The 15,714-nt window shown below is 50.4% G+C and overlaps 1 protein-coding gene across 3 annotated transcripts; it reads left to right on the forward strand.

The window, feature by feature from the left end:
- The first annotated feature begins 12,483 nt into the window (after positions 1–12,483).
- LOC127307823 (uncharacterized) lies at positions 12,484–15,505 on the forward strand. 3 transcript variants are annotated; one of them, XM_051338603.2, is made up of 6 exons: positions 12,709–13,013; positions 13,283–13,384; positions 13,482–14,345; positions 14,443–14,843; positions 14,920–14,980; positions 15,079–15,505. In XM_051338603.2, the coding sequence occupies exons 3-6, from the start codon at positions 13,536–13,538 to the stop codon at positions 15,229–15,231; spliced, it is 1,425 nt and encodes a 474-aa protein (XP_051194563.1). In that variant the 5' UTR covers positions 12,709–13,013; positions 13,283–13,384; positions 13,482–13,535; the 3' UTR covers positions 15,232–15,505. The 3 variants fall into 3 exon arrangements, with proteins under 3 accessions (XP_051194562.1, XP_051194563.1, XP_051194561.1); XM_051338602.1 differs by lacking the exons at positions 12,709–13,013; positions 13,283–13,384 and adding an exon at positions 12,484–12,563; XM_051338601.2 differs by lacking the exon at positions 13,283–13,384 and having other exon boundaries at positions 12,711–13,013.
- Positions 15,506–15,714: the final 209 nt, after the last annotated feature.

Here is a 15,714-nt window from a genome sequence, read left to right on the forward strand (position 1 = left end):
AGTAGTAGTAATCGGCTCCTCTTTTGTTCTTCTTTTCTTGAGCAATCGGCTCTTCTCTGTAAAAAAAAAACCCCTTTTATTAATGAAGAAAGCGTTTCTATGTCGATTTTGCTTTCATATCAATTTTGCCGATTGTCAAAGCAAGTCAACGCGCAAAGAGCCGATGGCAGCGCATCGGCCTTTACCATAAAACGCGAGTAAGGCCAAATCAGTTGCCTATTCAAACGGTAACCTGCAACCTCCGTCTGAGAGAGTAAACTCAGATCCCCACATCGTCGCTCGAACAGATCCAACTCACGGCCACGCGAATCTTAGATCTCAATCACACAGATTCAACTCCTCAGCGAATCCAATGGCAGAATCATCCCACGCCAATGCCACGGTCTCTAGCCTGAAAGTAATCTGATAACTGCACAATTGAGCTTGTACCTCTAGAGTCGATGGCTGTGCATCGGATTTTTAGTCTGAAGTCGATGTCTGTGCATCGGCTGTACTTGTGTCCCATTGCTTTGCATATTTTCCTAAAGTCGATGTCTGTGCATCGGCTGTGATTTGTATGTACAAATTTTTTTTTACTGGCCGATTTTATGCATCGGCCCCCATATTTCACTGTCCGTCATCCCACATGCTTGGGATATATTTCTTGAGATGTTGACCATTGACAGCTACTGGGAATTTAACACCGTCCAGCTGCTCGAGCATGTATGCATTACCCTTCAAAACTTGGTCGACTCTGTACGGTCCGTGCCAATTAGGAGACCATTTACCATACACTTTATCCTTAGTTCCTAATGGCAATACAGCTTCCCATACTAGATCACCAACCTGAAACTCCTTTGGTCTCACCTTCTTATTGTATGCGCGAGCTACCTTGGCTTTGTTCTCTTTAATCTTCTCCAACGACCAAAGTCTGAGTTCCGTTAGATCCTCAATACTATCACTCATCAGGGCTGCATATTCTTCAGTTGTTAGATCATTCTGAAACGTAACACGTCTCGATCCAGCCGTAATTTCCCAAGGCAATACAGCTTCTTGTCCATAGACCAACTGGTATGGCGAGGTTTTTATAGCTCCATGACACGACATGCGATAAGACCACAAAGCTTCTGACAATACCTCATGCCAACGTCTAGGGTGCTCGTCAACTTTCCTCTTAATCAGCTTGATGAGGCTCTGGTTGGACGCTTCAGCTTGCCCATTTGCTTGAGCATAGTATGGAGACGATCGGATCAACTTAATTCCCATGTCGTCGCAGAACTTTCTGAACTCTTTAGAAATGAAGACCGAACCTCCATCGGTCGTGATAGTCTGGGGAATCCCGAATCTATGAATGACATGTTCTTTCACAAAATTGATAACATCTTCTGATTTCACTGACTTCATAGGGACGGCCTCCACCCACTTAGTGAAGTAATCTGTAATGGCCAAAATCCACTCGTGGCCTTTGCTCGATGCAGGATGGATTTTACCGATCATATCCATGCCCCAACCTCGAAATGGCCAAGGCTTGATGATGGGGTTCATTGCTGATGCAGGTACCATCTGTATTTTTCCAAACATCTGACACGCTTGACATCCTTTATAGTACCTGAAGCAATCCTCAAGCATGGTGGGCCAATAAAACCCTGATCGCCTGATCAGCCATTTCATCTTATGAGCCGACTGGTGAGTTCCACAGGCGTCTTCGTGTACCTCGTGTAAGAGCTGATTCGACTCGGCTGGTCCCAGGCATTTGAGAAGTAATCCCTCCAAAGTCCTGTAGAACATGTCATCTCCTATAAGGACATACTTCATGGCCTTGTATCTTATCCGTTTAGGTGCCCCCCGAGCCGGATCTTTCAAGTATTTGAAGATATCGGCTCTCCAGTCATCCGGTTCTCCAGTGAATGCAGACCGAACATCGGCTCCTTCTGCTACGTCCTTGTAGCCTGATGCCGTCTGTGCGAGATCGTTGGCCTCGGTAATTTGCGACCTTGGGATCCAATTGAAGTTTATGTACCTAAATTGTGCCATCAACTCACGGCATTTCTGTCTAACCCAGAATGATGCTCCTGTCTAACCCAGACATTTCTGTGTAATCCCATGCAAAGCAATCTGGGTATTCTTTCAACAGAGCTATCATCAGGCTCCTCAGATGCGGATCTAACTTTTTGCTGATAAAAGTTGGTCGTGGCTTATCCCCAGGACCAATGTCAACCTCTTCTAGCTCATTAGCCGATGTAAACCCATATCCTAGCTTTCCGTCGCCTGCTAGATCGATGTTGAACACAGGCAAAACGTATGGCGAGGATAATATGGGCCGATTGCTGGAATCGGCCCCCATTTTGATTGCATTGCTCAATGAAGGTTTACAACTTGTTCGTGCTCTATGACGGGAGGGAGTCTCCCTAATAGGACTACGTGGCATGTTTGAGGTTAGATCATTGCTTTCTATTTGGGCCGATCGCAGGGATCAGCCTTGCCACGTACGTCCATTGACTTTGCTCTTGCTACTCTGTCAGGCCGGTGGATAAGACCAGCCTCACCCCGTTTTTTGTAACTTCGATGCGCTCACAGCCATCCAAACTGATTCCAAAGAGCGGCCCTTGGTCTTCCGCGTCCCAAATGTTCATGCCAGCTATTGAGATCTCGATAGAGTCATCTGCATGAATGACCTCCACTTCATCTCCATCCCACTGTATCAGGCATTGGTGCATTGTGGATGGAATGCAGCAGTTGGCGTGAATCCAATACCTCCCTAGCAGGACGACATAGGTGCTTTTGTTGTCGACGATGAAGAACGATGTAGGGATGGTTTTTCGGCCTACGGTTAGATCCACGTTCAGAACGCCTTGCGTCTCTGATGCTTGGCCGTTGAAGTCGCTTAGTGTGATGTTGGTTTGATCAGATCTTCTGTAGAGCGTCCCAAACGTCGCAGCATGGAGTACGGCATTATATTGACTGCCGCTCCGCTGCCAACCATCATCTTGCCGACAGGCTGCCCATTGATGTAACCTTTTAGGTATAGGGCCTTCATATGTTTGTAGCCCTTCTCCTGTGGCTTTTCAAAGATAATTGGCCGTGGACCACAGTCGAACTGTGTTACCGATGCTTCTTCTGTTCTTGGAGCACAAAACTCCGCCGGAAGGATGAACACCATATTTGTGCCAGCCGATGTCTTCTCATCGGCTTTCATTTGCTTGGGGCGCCATTCTTTCTTCTGTGGACGACCTTCTGCGTCCAAAGTTTGCTGAATTTTCACGGCCAGATCGGGCCGCGCTTTCCTTAACGTGTGCAGGTATTGCCTTTCGGCTTCCTCCAAGCTACGTAGCCGCTGCACCCTACGCTTTTGGGAGTGACTGAGTCCATCAGGGCACCACCTTGGCCGGTGGTATCTATCTTCTTCTTCTTCTGATTCATCTTCCAACTCCTCGAGATCTTCCACCCGAGATGACTCCGCTTGCTTGTTCCGAGATGGGAGAGGCCCTAGACGTTTGAACACTGACACGTCACTTGTGTCCCTCTTCTTTTGGCTACACTCCGGGCAGTTGTCGATCGTAGGCAATCGGCTCATTCCTGAATCCCAGCAATGCTTAAAGAAAGGACAATCCCAGTGCCTGTCCATGTCTTCTTGTTCCCTTGACCTTCCCTTAGCGCGGCGTTCATATCCTTCATCGTCTCTATCATACCGACGATACTTTCTGTCGCTTACGCTAGACCGACGATCTCTTTCGTCGGCTGTGTCATACCGCCGACGTCGGTCATACTGACGCTCATATTTGTTAAGAAGGTGCTCGGAGAGTGGTCGTTGATATCGCACGCTTCTCACTTGTTCCTCGGTGACGTACTGTTTGTCATCATATCGGGGCCGGTCACGTGGGCCGGCCTCCTCCTTGTCCTTGCCACGAGAACGACTGCTCTCTTCTTTATCCTTGCCAGGGTGGTATACAGGCCCTGCCATGTTAATATCGAACGAGAAACCTGGCTGACGCCTCGTGGGGTGACCGTACTCCACCATGTTGACGGCAGGAAATGGTTGCGTGTCCACTTTCATGGCATACTGACCAAAAATCAGACGGCCTTGTTCTATCGCCATTTGGATTTGCTGACGCAACACTTTGCAGTCGCTGGTGGTGTGGGTGAACGAATTATGCCACTTGCAGTACGGTCTTCCGTTCAGCTCTTGCACCGTAGGGATCTTGTGGCCTTCGGGTAACTTCAGCTGTTTCTCCTTAAGCAGTAAATCAAATATCTGCTCAGCCTTGCTTACGTCGAAGTCAAACCCTTTTGCAGGCCCTTGTTGCTTCACCCATTTGCAGGACACGGGGTTTGCCCCCCGAGCCCATTCAGCCACAACTACTTCCTGGTCTTCTGCAGAGTCTTCAGCTTCTCCTGTCTCAACCAGGCTTATAGGGCGTTTGAACTTGTCTTGATACAATTCAGGGTGGCGCTGCTCATACAATGATAATTTCTGAACCATATGCGCCAGTGAAGTGTACTCCGCTTGGGAAGCCAGATCTTTGATCGGCGCTGCGAGGCCCAACACTGCCAGATCGACTGCTTCTTTCTCATTCAAACGAGCCGAATAACATCGGTTCCTGACAGTCCTGAAACACTGAATGTATTCAGACACCGTTTCTCCACGCTTTTGATGTACTTGAGCTAGATCGGCAATGCCAGCCTCGGTAGCTTCTGAGTGATATTGCATGTGAAACTGCTCTTCCAGCTGCTTCCACGTCCGAATTGAATCTGGTGGCAACGAGGTGTACCACCCAAAAGCTGGTCCTGTGAGGGATTGTGCGAAAAACCTCACACGCAACTGGTCTGATGCGGAGATCATGCCCAATTGTGCCAAATATCGGCTCACATGCTCAATTGAACTAGAGCCGTCTGACCCACTAAACTTTGAGAACTCAGGGAGCCGATATTTGGGCGGCAGTGGTATCAAATCATATTCGTTGGGGTACGGCTTGGAATAGCCGATTGCCCTCCTTTTTGGCACCATGCCGAACTGATCTCTCAAGATTGCACTGATTTGGTCCACTGTAGGAGCTGTAGGGCCGAGCTTTGATGACTCGTTGCAGTGGCATATTTAGCTAGCCACGCCTGTTTATCGGCCTCCACTCCAGTAATCCCTCCTGCTACTCCAGAAATTCCTCCCGCTGTAATCTGGTTCGTGCGCACCAAGTTATTGCAGTCTGGCACGTACGTGCACATGTATCCATGCGGGATTTCCTTAGGCGGTTCATGCAGGAACTGGTAGTCACCAGCATCGCCTCCAATCTTGTAGACGACGTACGCCGGTGAGCCCGGCGGTTCTGGAGCTGCTAGGGAGAACGGCAGCTGCGGTCTGGTCTGGAACGGTATTTCTCCCTGGTGAGTCCCTAGGGTAGGTCCTGACGGGGAGTACTGATGCTTCATGATGTCCTGAACCACGCGAACCGCAACGCGCTCGAAAGCGTTCACCAGGCTCTCAGAATGACGGTGTAGCGAATGAGCTACCATGTAGTTAACTTCCTGGCGCAGAGCTCTGGTGCGTTCCTCTGAAGCGGTAGACAGATCCACCTCATCGAGGGCGCCTTCAGCTGAGAACCCTTTCCACCTAATGCCATGTGTACGGGTCCTTTCGAAAGAGCCGATGAGGTCGGCTTCGAAGAGAGCTTTAAGCTCATCGTATTTCTTCTTGTGCTCCTCTGTCAGATCTTCGTATGTAACCGGTGCGTCCGCCATCTCAGCTGCAGATGCTGACGCAGTTGTTGTAGATGTTGACGAAGTTGACGTAGAACGTCCCACCGGGCGTGCCAGAATATGTTGCCTGCCAAACCCCACCGGCGAGCAGCGACGGGCAACACGGAGAGCCGGGAGGCTCCCAGGACTGCTAGTGGGTCCTGGTCCCTCGGGCGACGGCCCGCAATGCTCCGGCACACGTCCAAGCTGGTGCAAGGGCGTGCCACCTGACCTATACCTGGTCAGGAAGGTGATGAGTTGCTTCGATTAATTTCCTACATGGCAGACACGTAAACATTAAATACGAGCCTCGATCGGCTCTCAGGTTATCCTGTGAATCGGCTCAGGGAGCCGATCCACCCATGATTCGTATTGGATCTACGATAACATGGTGGTCCTGCTTGGTCAACACTAAGCTAAAACGATCTACGACGATTTAGGGTTTTCACCACATAACCGGAACGTCCTACACGTAGTTGAGCCTGGCAGATACGAAAGATAACAGAAAACCAACCCTGGAAAAGGCCTAAAAACCAACATGGAGTTGATCCTCGGAACATCCCTTCTAGGGTCAGCAAAACCGTACCTTACGCACTACTGGATCATTCAACCCGTTTGCAAGGCCTAACCATATGGATATCAAACTAATCCTTGAAGAACAAGGAACAACCGTAATAGATCGAATCTACTAAATAAAGACTAAGCAAGGTGCTGCCCTTACACCTAAGATGGGTGCAAGGGCAGCTAGATATCCAGGGGTAGCATAACTAAGCAAATACGTCAAGAAAGTATCGATGCTAACCCTAACATATCTATGATAACGGTGTTGCTCGCCATCAACAAGGCTTCAGCACGAGCAACACATAAACAACGAATAAACATGATACTGCCGATCTAGGCAGCATAGCGCTTACCCGGAAGAAACCCTCGAAACAAGGGGTGGCGATGCGCCTAGATTGGTTTGTTGCGAACGTGATCGTCCTTCTTTCTCAATAACCCTAGATACATATTTATAGTCCGTAGACTTTCTAACTTGGGAATAAACCCAACCGTGTACGAGCTAAACTCTATCTCTTAATTCTAACCGACACGTAACCTACTATAATTTACAGATACACGGGCAATCTAGCCCAAACTCTTGTACAAGGCCGATTCATGAATATTTTCCGTGCATATTCTCCAAGCCCATCTCAATCACGGCCCACCCCCTGACTTGGTTAAAATCTGGTGATAACAACTATATGGCATGGTTAATGATTACTTATCATATACTTCAAAATAATAACTTTTGAAGAACATGATCCTTAATAAAGAACAAGTATGATAATTAGGGTTGTGGAGTTCTATGGTTTACTATGGTTCTAATTAGTTTCTTGAGTAAAGATGAGATGGATCACAACAAGGTTGGATTCATCAGCAACTAGGGATTATATGGTTTTAATTAAGCATAAGCATCTTAAGCAATTAATTATACCTGGTTTCTATCATGGTTACTTATATCTTACTGGTGATAGATAGCTATGGTTTATAGGTCCTATTAGGCAGGGTTGATGGCTACTCCTTATTTACTTCAAAAGAATAACTTTTGAGGAACATATTACTTAAGTAATAAGAAGTATTTCAATTAAGGATGAGGTTGTCTAGGGATTGCTATTGGATCCACTAAGTAAGAAATAGTTGGTTTCTAAATATGATGGTTCATAACTCTTTAGTACTTGTAGGGTTTAGTGGAGTATGGGAATGTAATGCAAATTATTGGACATAGTTGCTATTAAAGTTCATCACAAGGGTGTGATGCTAAATATGGATAATTAAGGATTATGGCCTTGGTAATAGGAACTAGGGTGTGATGCTAAGCTCAACTAAGTGTAACAATAACAACTAGAGCTTAGCAAGATAGGCACAATATATATGTAGCACAAGTGATAGCAAGATATATGTACTTCAAGCACGATGGCTATCACAAGGAAAGAGTGCTCGGGTATAGAAATAACCGAGGCACGCAGAGACGAGGATGTATTCCCGTGCTCCCTTCCTTTGCAAGAAGGTACGTCACGTTTGGAGGAGTGGAGGTCCCACGAAGGATTCCCCAACGCCACGAAGACTCACCCTATTCTCCGAGCCACACCCACGAAGGATAATGGCCTTTCCTTATGGTTAGCTTTTCCTCCACTCCGGAGATGGCAAGCTCCACAACCACTTCACAAGCTCCACGAAGGAGAAGCCCGGGCCCCTTCACAATCTTCCACGAAGAGATCACCGAGACACCAACCAAGCCAACTAGGAGGTCTCCCTCCAAGAGTAACAAGCTCACGGTCTCTCACTCAAACTAATCGTACTGGAGAGCTCAACACTATGCAATGATGCAAAGCAAGAACACTAGAGGTGTTCGAGTCCTTCACACTCAAATTCCACCCAAGCAACAAATGCTAGGATGAGATTGGAGAGGAAGAACAAAGAGGAAATCAACAAATGACTTCAAGATCTAGATCCAAGGGGTTCCCCTCACTTAGAGGAGAAATGGATTGGTGGGGAGTAGATCTAGATCTCCTCTCTTAGATCCCTCAAGAATGAGCAAGAATCATGGGAGGAATCAAGAGAGAGGGCAAGTTCTTCAAAGTCAACAATGGAGGAGAGAGAATAGGAAGAACTACACAGCCCAAGGTGGAAGAAGGGCTATTTATAGCCCAAGAGCAAATATAACCGTCGGGGAAAAGTTGGGCTGAGTCAGCCGTCGAGGAGGCCAGTCAGCCGGGCCTGGGACCGGGCCGTCCGGTTCAGGACCCGGTCAACCGGGCTGTCCAGTTCAGGACCCGGCCAGACCGGGCCACCGACCGGGCCATCTGGTCCACAGACCGGTCGACCGAGCTAGTGATCGGACCAAGCTGAAAAGCTTGCTGGATAGTGCCCGGTTGGCATCGGTCCAGGGGCCGGTTTGAATCGGGCCATCCGATCAGACGGCCGGTCACGCCGGGCTAGAAACCGGGCCAGCAGGAAATCATGTTATACAAAAACTGTGATAACTTTTGTGTCCGGACCCCGATTGACATGAAAACAATTTTGTTGGAAAGATAACGACGAATAGAACCCCAACAAAAACGCAATAGAGAGGGCCAGAAGGAAATATGGAGACTCCTCACAGAACATTTTAGATGATTTTAGAGAGGGAGTCTCCCACCGTCAAGAAACGATGAATACGTCCAAACTTGAAAACGCAATAGAAGATGCATGCGGATTCCGTTTTCGATGAACTTGGGCTTGTTGTAAAGCTAGCAACAAGCTCAAGAACCTCTCACAGAGAAACACCAAGAAGCAATAGGGATATGCAAAGTATGCAAATGATTGAGCTCCCTAAGACGATGTGATCAAGTTACCCAACCGAAAGCCCCTCTTGATAGTGTGGCTATCTATCCTATAATCCGGTCTCCCATCAACCACCTTGAAACCAGTAAAAGGAAAACCTAGCAAGGCCATACCTTTGCAGTGCGCATCCCGCTTGATCTTGATGATAACTCTTCAAGCTCAACTCAAGCCGGAATGCCACACTTGATCATCGTTACTTCGTGAAGACTCACAAATACTCCCCCATACACTATGATGGGTAAGCTCCATTGATGTACATCTTCACATGTCCATTGTCATCAAATGGACGACAAGCTTCAAGCATATCATCCTCTCGAGATGCTCAACTTGAACTTGCCCAACTCACCCTTGATGACGATCACCACTTGCCGTCATCCTCTCATGGGCATACCACGTGACTTCACGTGGCACATTCTTCATGCTTCATGTGTTGTCCAAACTTCAAGCTATTCTTCAGTCTTTGTATTGGTCAACCTTGTATCTTCTCATGCTCTATCATACTATGTTGATCGATGATCTTGATGCCAATACACAAGGTGTATCTTTATCTTCATGGCATCCATATTTGAATCGAACACATGGAATACGAGTAGTACCTATGGAATATTCCTTCATATAAACTCAATTAAAACATTAGTCCATAGGGGTTGTCATTAATTACCGAAACCACACATAGGGGCAATGTACCCTTACAATGATGAGTCTCATCGGTCCCCATTTAACAGGACCCGCGCGCATCATCGCGACGCCGAGACGCGGGAGGACACAAAGCGTGTCCTTGCTTTGTCCGCAGAAGCACAAAGCATGGTCAGATTTAGGCTGGCATTGGGTCGTGTCGGATGCCGCGGTGTTTGTTTTGGGTTTGCGTCACCGCGTTAGATGATAGTTTTGTGTGGCTCGCTCCATCCGAAGGCGCGTGGGTGGGATATGTGGCCGCGTTGGAGATGGCCTAAACCGTGTGAGTTAGAGCATCTCCAGCCGTCTCCCCGGGAAGGCTCCCAGGACACCTTTTTTCATCCGGATGGAAGAAAACGGCCCAGTCGCACCCCCGACTCCTCGTTTCCCCCCCCGGATTAGGCCTTTCATCCGTCCGGTGAACCCAGGCCATCCCCGGGTCCCTGGGGAGCGCTCGGGGACTCTGGACGAGAGAAAATCGCGGGAACCGTCTGGTGGCCCTGACCTTTCAACGACAAAGGCATGGGTTCTACGGTAATACCCTCGTCTTCCCGATATACGACATGCGTGCGTTTGGGGGGAAATTTGTAATTCTACGGCAATAGCCTCGTCGAACGAAAGCTTTGAACAAACTAAGTGGTGCAACATAGACAAATTACATATAAAACTTGGAATAAACATAAAAATTACATATAAAAACTTTAAAACAAATTCTTCCTAGATGTCCCCGCCTCATCGTCCTGGTGGTGACGCTTCCAGCTCGTCACCTCCTCCAAAGAGCCGGTGTCCTTCGACGTGTCAGAGGAAGTTGAGTCCTCCTCGTCGTCGAAGGTGCTCGCCGGCTGCGCCTTCGCCTTCGCCCGGGTCGTCGCGTCCTCAGCCTCTTCCTCCTGCTCCTCCTCCTCCTCCTCAGCCTCTTCCTCGCCCTGCTCCTCGGCCTCTTCGGCCTCTTCGTCCTCCTCCTCGTCGTCATCCCGTTCCTCCTCGCTGTCCGGCGGCGGGGAATCGTCGTTGCTGGACAATGCAGCTCGGTCCCACCAATGGCGCCATCAAGGCGATTTCCCCTCGCTGTCGATGTCCGATGGCAAAGAGAGATCTCTCATGGTGACAGGGGATGGTGAGGAGAGAAGAGATGAATGGCGTCGACCGTCAGAAACAGTATATGTAGGTCTATGGACGAAGAGAGCGGCAGATGCTCTTTCGCGAAATCGTGCTCCATTACGGGGGCGGTTCTCGCGTCGAGGCCACTTCGATCATTCCCGACGAGGCGTTTGGGCTCTCCAGACCACTTCGCGGACTATTACGGCGGTTCAATGCTTCGAGGCCACTCCGACGGTTCCCCTTCCCGGTGACTGCTCCGTCGCTATACACGCGGTGGGTGAGCGTCAGTAGGCGACCATGGGCTTGCCGTTGAGAAAATTGGCCTCCCAAGACAAAAAAAAAAAATACATCCATCTAGCGCCCGATTTCGGCCTAGGAGCCCCAATGGCTGGGATGCTCTTACAGCTGACGGCTAAAGTAAATTTTATTACTAATTATCACTGACATGTGTGAAGGTGTTGGTGTTGGTGTTAGTGTGGTGTGGTGTGGGGGAGCAGTACTCTTTTGTCTGAGGGTGTGATGACGAGAGAGCAGTAGGGCAGAGGACCCAGGCTGCCAGCACAGGAGCTACTAGTCCCTAGCTAGGATCTGCATCCCTGCACAGAGATTCCAGATCTTTTGGCCGCCTTTATCATTTGCATTGCATGGAGGTGCAGATGCGAAAATCAAGAGACCTGCATGAATGCAGAGAGAGAAAAGGCTGACATTCACAAACACTAGTCTCCCTCTCTCAACAAGCCCATGCCTTTCTTCCCTCCTTTCTGTTGTCTCCTTCGGCTAGCTCAAAGTTATTGCATGCTCCCTTCACCTCAAAGAAAAGTTCTCGCGTTGCATGCACCAAGCTGATGATGAAGAGTGTACCCCTGTAGCTTGCCCACACCCTGCTAAAAGAGCCCATCATGCAAGCCTGCTTTGGAGGCAATGCCTAGCTTGGCTCCTTCCTCTTGCCCTCTTGCCCTCTCACCCTGAGCTGAGCTGCATGTAGGGCTGGACATAAAGCTCGAAGCTCGACGAGTTTAATGAACACTCGTTTGCTCGACTCGTTTGAGCTCGGCTCGTTTTCTTAATGAGCCGAGCCGAGCAGCAAATTTTGCTCGTTAAGATTAACGAGCTAAACAATCAAGCCGACGATGTTCGTGAGCTACTCGTTAAGATCGATAACAACCAAGTGATCGGCAGTACATTGTTATGTCCTTACGCTCCTGGCCCATCTAAGGTGAAGCAAGAAGGCAATAACGAAGCCCGTCAATAGAGACCAGATAAGCGACCAAACAATCATATGCATATCATCTTGTACAATGTACTGATGTGAATGCATGCATCATGTGTCTCTATACAAGATTGTGTCGTTGCTTAATCCTAACGCTTGGTAGCTGGCTTGCTAGCTTAGCTGTGCATATCTATTTTATTCTCTTGATCTAAATACGGATATAGTATAAAAATATGCTTAACTGCATGTGTATGTCATTTCTTAATGATTCTTAATGAGCTGCTCGTGAGCGCTCGTTAGCACATAACGAGTCGAGCCGAACAATGATTTTAGCTCGTTATTCTTAATGAGCTTAACGATCCGAGTCTTAATGATCACGAGCCTTAACGAGTCAAGTCTTAATGATCCGAGCTGCTCGTTAGTCCACCCTTAGCTGCATGCTTTGCTTCAGTTTCTTGCCTTCGAGCGTTCAGGTCACAATCAGGGCTGGAGGAGTGTGTCCAGTCAGGTGTGGATTTCCTCTCCTGCTTAAGTTGGATTTCTTCTATTTGATGTTGCCTTTTTTCCCCTTCCACGGTGCTTTTTTAGTTGTTGAAACCCTGTTTTCATGAACTTGATAGGAGCCTAACCTTGCCTGTTTCTCTCTATGCATGAGTCACATAATTCACACTGCAACCATGTGCATTTGGATTAGCTAGACTGCTAGAGCACCAGTGAGGGCCGGCCTGCTTATTCTTCTTTTGGGCCATAGTGTGCCTCACCAGTGACCAATCATGAGGTGGTAAACCCCATGAACACCCTTTTCACTAAGCTATATAGCTATGCCTTGTATGCTTGTATGGGCATCACCTTCTCACTCCTGCGCCATTGCTTCTCCTCTCCTCCCCTTCAGTTTTTTTTTCTGAGAGATATCAATTATCAACCCAAGCCCAAACCTCTGACCCGGTGTCAAGATCAGGTGAGAGCTGCTCTCTGGTGTCTCTGATCTTTGCATGTTTCCCCCCCCTCCTCTTGATAAGTGAGAGAACACCTTCCTGTCCCAATTGGTTTCTTGTTCCTTGTATGCATTCTATTTGGAAGTGATTATCTTTCCATTTTAGGATCCCTGTGAGTGGCTGAATCTTCAGAATAATCCTTCTTTTTTCTAGGCTCAACTCTGCATATGGTACTATGATTTGCCTGTATGTTTTCCCCATATAAGCTTGCTCTGTTTTACTTCCTTGCAAGTTGGTCCTGAACATTGCTTGCACGGTTGGTTCTAGTGGGACTGTAAACTCGTAGAAAGGGCTGATGAAAAGATCGAACCCTTTGATCCAAGGGTACCTACCAGTACGGGACTAGTACATCCTGATTTTGGAGTATTATCTGTCAAGAATCTTTGTAAGAACAGTGCCCCCAATGATCTGATTCGAGTTGCTGTCTCCAGGCATTCTTCAATCGCTGAAGTTCTTGGAGGTTCCCGTTCCCAACAAGGGCTGCGATGGGCAGCAGCTATCCGTGGAGTCCGCAATTTGGAGTCGACGCCATGAACGGCTTCTTCGCGTCGAGCGGCGGCTGCATGCTCGGCGCTGACGTGCCGCCGTTCAACCCGACCATGCCACCGCCTGATCACGGCGGGTACGGCCTTGGCCCCTGCTCTGGCGGCGCCACGGCGTCGGGTGTCGATTCGCAGTTCGCGAGGAACAACCTGCTGCTCGCCTCCCTCGCCGGCCAGCTCTACGCGTCTGCTTCGCACGCGCAGCCGCCACCGCCGCCGTTGGGCGATCACCTCGGCGCGAGGACGCCGCCGGAGGAGGAGATGGACGGTGGCTATGGCCGCTCCGGTGCGGTGACCCTCGCGTGGCACGGCCAGTCGGATGCTCGTGCCATGGCTCCCTGCTCCGTTTCTTCCTCGGACAGCATGGCGAGCAGCACCGACCAGTTCTCGCCTGGGCCGAGCCGCTCCGCCGTGACGCACACGAGCAGAGCCGAGCAGTCGCAGCAGCAGCAAGCGTACTTCCAGCAGCCGCAGCCGCGCTTCTGGCCGGTGCATTTCGCAGTGGTGGTGGCGCGCTCGCCGTACGCGCCGGTGGCGCAGCGGGCGCTCAACGACGCCGTCGACCACGTGCTGCGCGGCGTGGCGGACGTCGACGCCGACGATCCGGCCGTCAGCGGCGCGTTGAGCTGCTCCGCGGTGGGCCTCGGAGACCAGTCCATTGCCACCCTCGAGGAGCATTCGCACGGGCACGGCGGCGCGCGGTGGGGGGAGGCTCACAGGGTCAGGAGCGAGCTCATCAACCTGCTTCAGCTCGTGAGCATTTTCTTCCTCCCACACATTTTTCAGAGTTAACCGCAAGATTGGTCATGCGAAATATTGACCATTGTGATCCCTAAATGATGATGCGCAGATGGACGAGAAGTACTACCGATGCCTGGAGGAGATCCAGAGCACGACGGCCAAGTTCAGCGGCCTGATGCAGCCGTCGGGGAGCTGCGGGGGCAGCATCTGCGCGCCTTTCGCGCACCGGACCGTGTCGTCGGCGTACCGTGCACTGAGGCGGCGGATCACCGGCGAGATCATGGCGGCGGAGGGATGGCCTAGTCACCCCCACCGCGCGGAATCCTCGATGATGGTCTCTGGCGTGAAGATGGAGGAGAGCGGCAGCTGGGACGAGTCGGCGTTCATACAGAAGCACCTGGTGCCGCGGCGCCGCGCGCTGCCGCACCAGGACTGGCGGCCGCACCGCGGGCTGCCGGAGAGAAGCGTGTCCGTGCTCAAGGCCTGGCTGTTCGAGAACTTCCTCCACCCGTAAGCTCGCGACATGGCTGCACGGCGAAGTTTTCTTGGACTGCTAATGATCTCATGATAATGTCTTCTTCTTCAGGTATCCTCAGGACAGCGAGAAGGACATGCTCGCAGCCAGGACCGGCCTCACCAGGAACCAGGTAGCAAGTTCACCCCTGCATATTGATTCCAAGCACTGATCCGCCATGGCGTTGATCTTGAGTGAATTCGGCGCCTGACATGTTGGGTGTTTCTTCAGGTGGCGAACTGGTTCATCAACGCTCGAGTTCGGCTGTGGAAGCCGTTGATCGTGGAGCTTCACGAGGAGCTGAAGAGGAGCTCGGGTCGAGTGGATGGTCCGGCACCGCCGACGATGGAGCACATGAGCAGCAGCCAATACGTTGTGGGTTGAGAGATCCTCCGGCCAGCTGGGGAGACTTGTGCTGCAAATTGGAGCGGGAGCTCAGGTCATCATCTAGAGCCAGCTTGATTTGAACTGATCGGCGCATTCAACTTGCATCGATAGCAGAATTTTATGCCGTTCGACTCTAAATGCGATTCCAGTCCGCTTCGTGCACATCGCCACCAGTTACCACTTCTCCAGTCGTTGCATTTGAAGTCTGTAAACTGAAATGCGTCGTTCTGAATCGATCGAGAATTAACAAGAAAATCTCAGTCAACCCAGTTAGGCTGGTGCCAACGCGGGCGAGAGCTGGGGCGGTATCGCCCGTGACGGGGCGATAGCGGGGCGAGTTGGCGGCGAGACGGCAGCGCGGGGCGACGGATCCACCGCCCGCTACCGCCCGGCTGCCGCCCGCGCTGGCGCGGAGAGGGAGGCGAGAGCGGGGCGAGAAGGGGGCGAGAGCAGGAGCGGCGCGCTGGCGGGTGGGGGCGG

The sequence above is a fragment of the Lolium perenne genome, chromosome 6 (assembly GCF_019359855.2).
Source record: "Lolium perenne isolate Kyuss_39 chromosome 6, Kyuss_2.0, whole genome shotgun sequence".
Taxonomy (NCBI): domain Eukaryota; kingdom Viridiplantae; phylum Streptophyta; class Magnoliopsida; order Poales; family Poaceae; genus Lolium; species Lolium perenne.

What these genes read in the sequence shown, in the direction of transcription:
- LOC127307823 (XM_051338602.1), top strand. Translation starts at nt 13,536, where the DNA reads ATGGGCAGCAGCTATCCGTGGAGTCCGCAATTTGGAGTCGACGCCATG. An exon ending in TCATCAACCTGCTTCAGCTC is followed by an intron (nt 14,346 to 14,442) that starts GTGAGCATTTTC and finishes GATGATGCGCAG; the next exon opens with ATGGACGAGAAGTACTACCG. An exon ending in TTCGAGAACTTCCTCCACCC is followed by an intron (nt 14,844 to 14,919) that starts GTAAGCTCGCGA and finishes CTTCTTCTTCAG; the next exon opens with GTATCCTCAGGACAGCGAGA.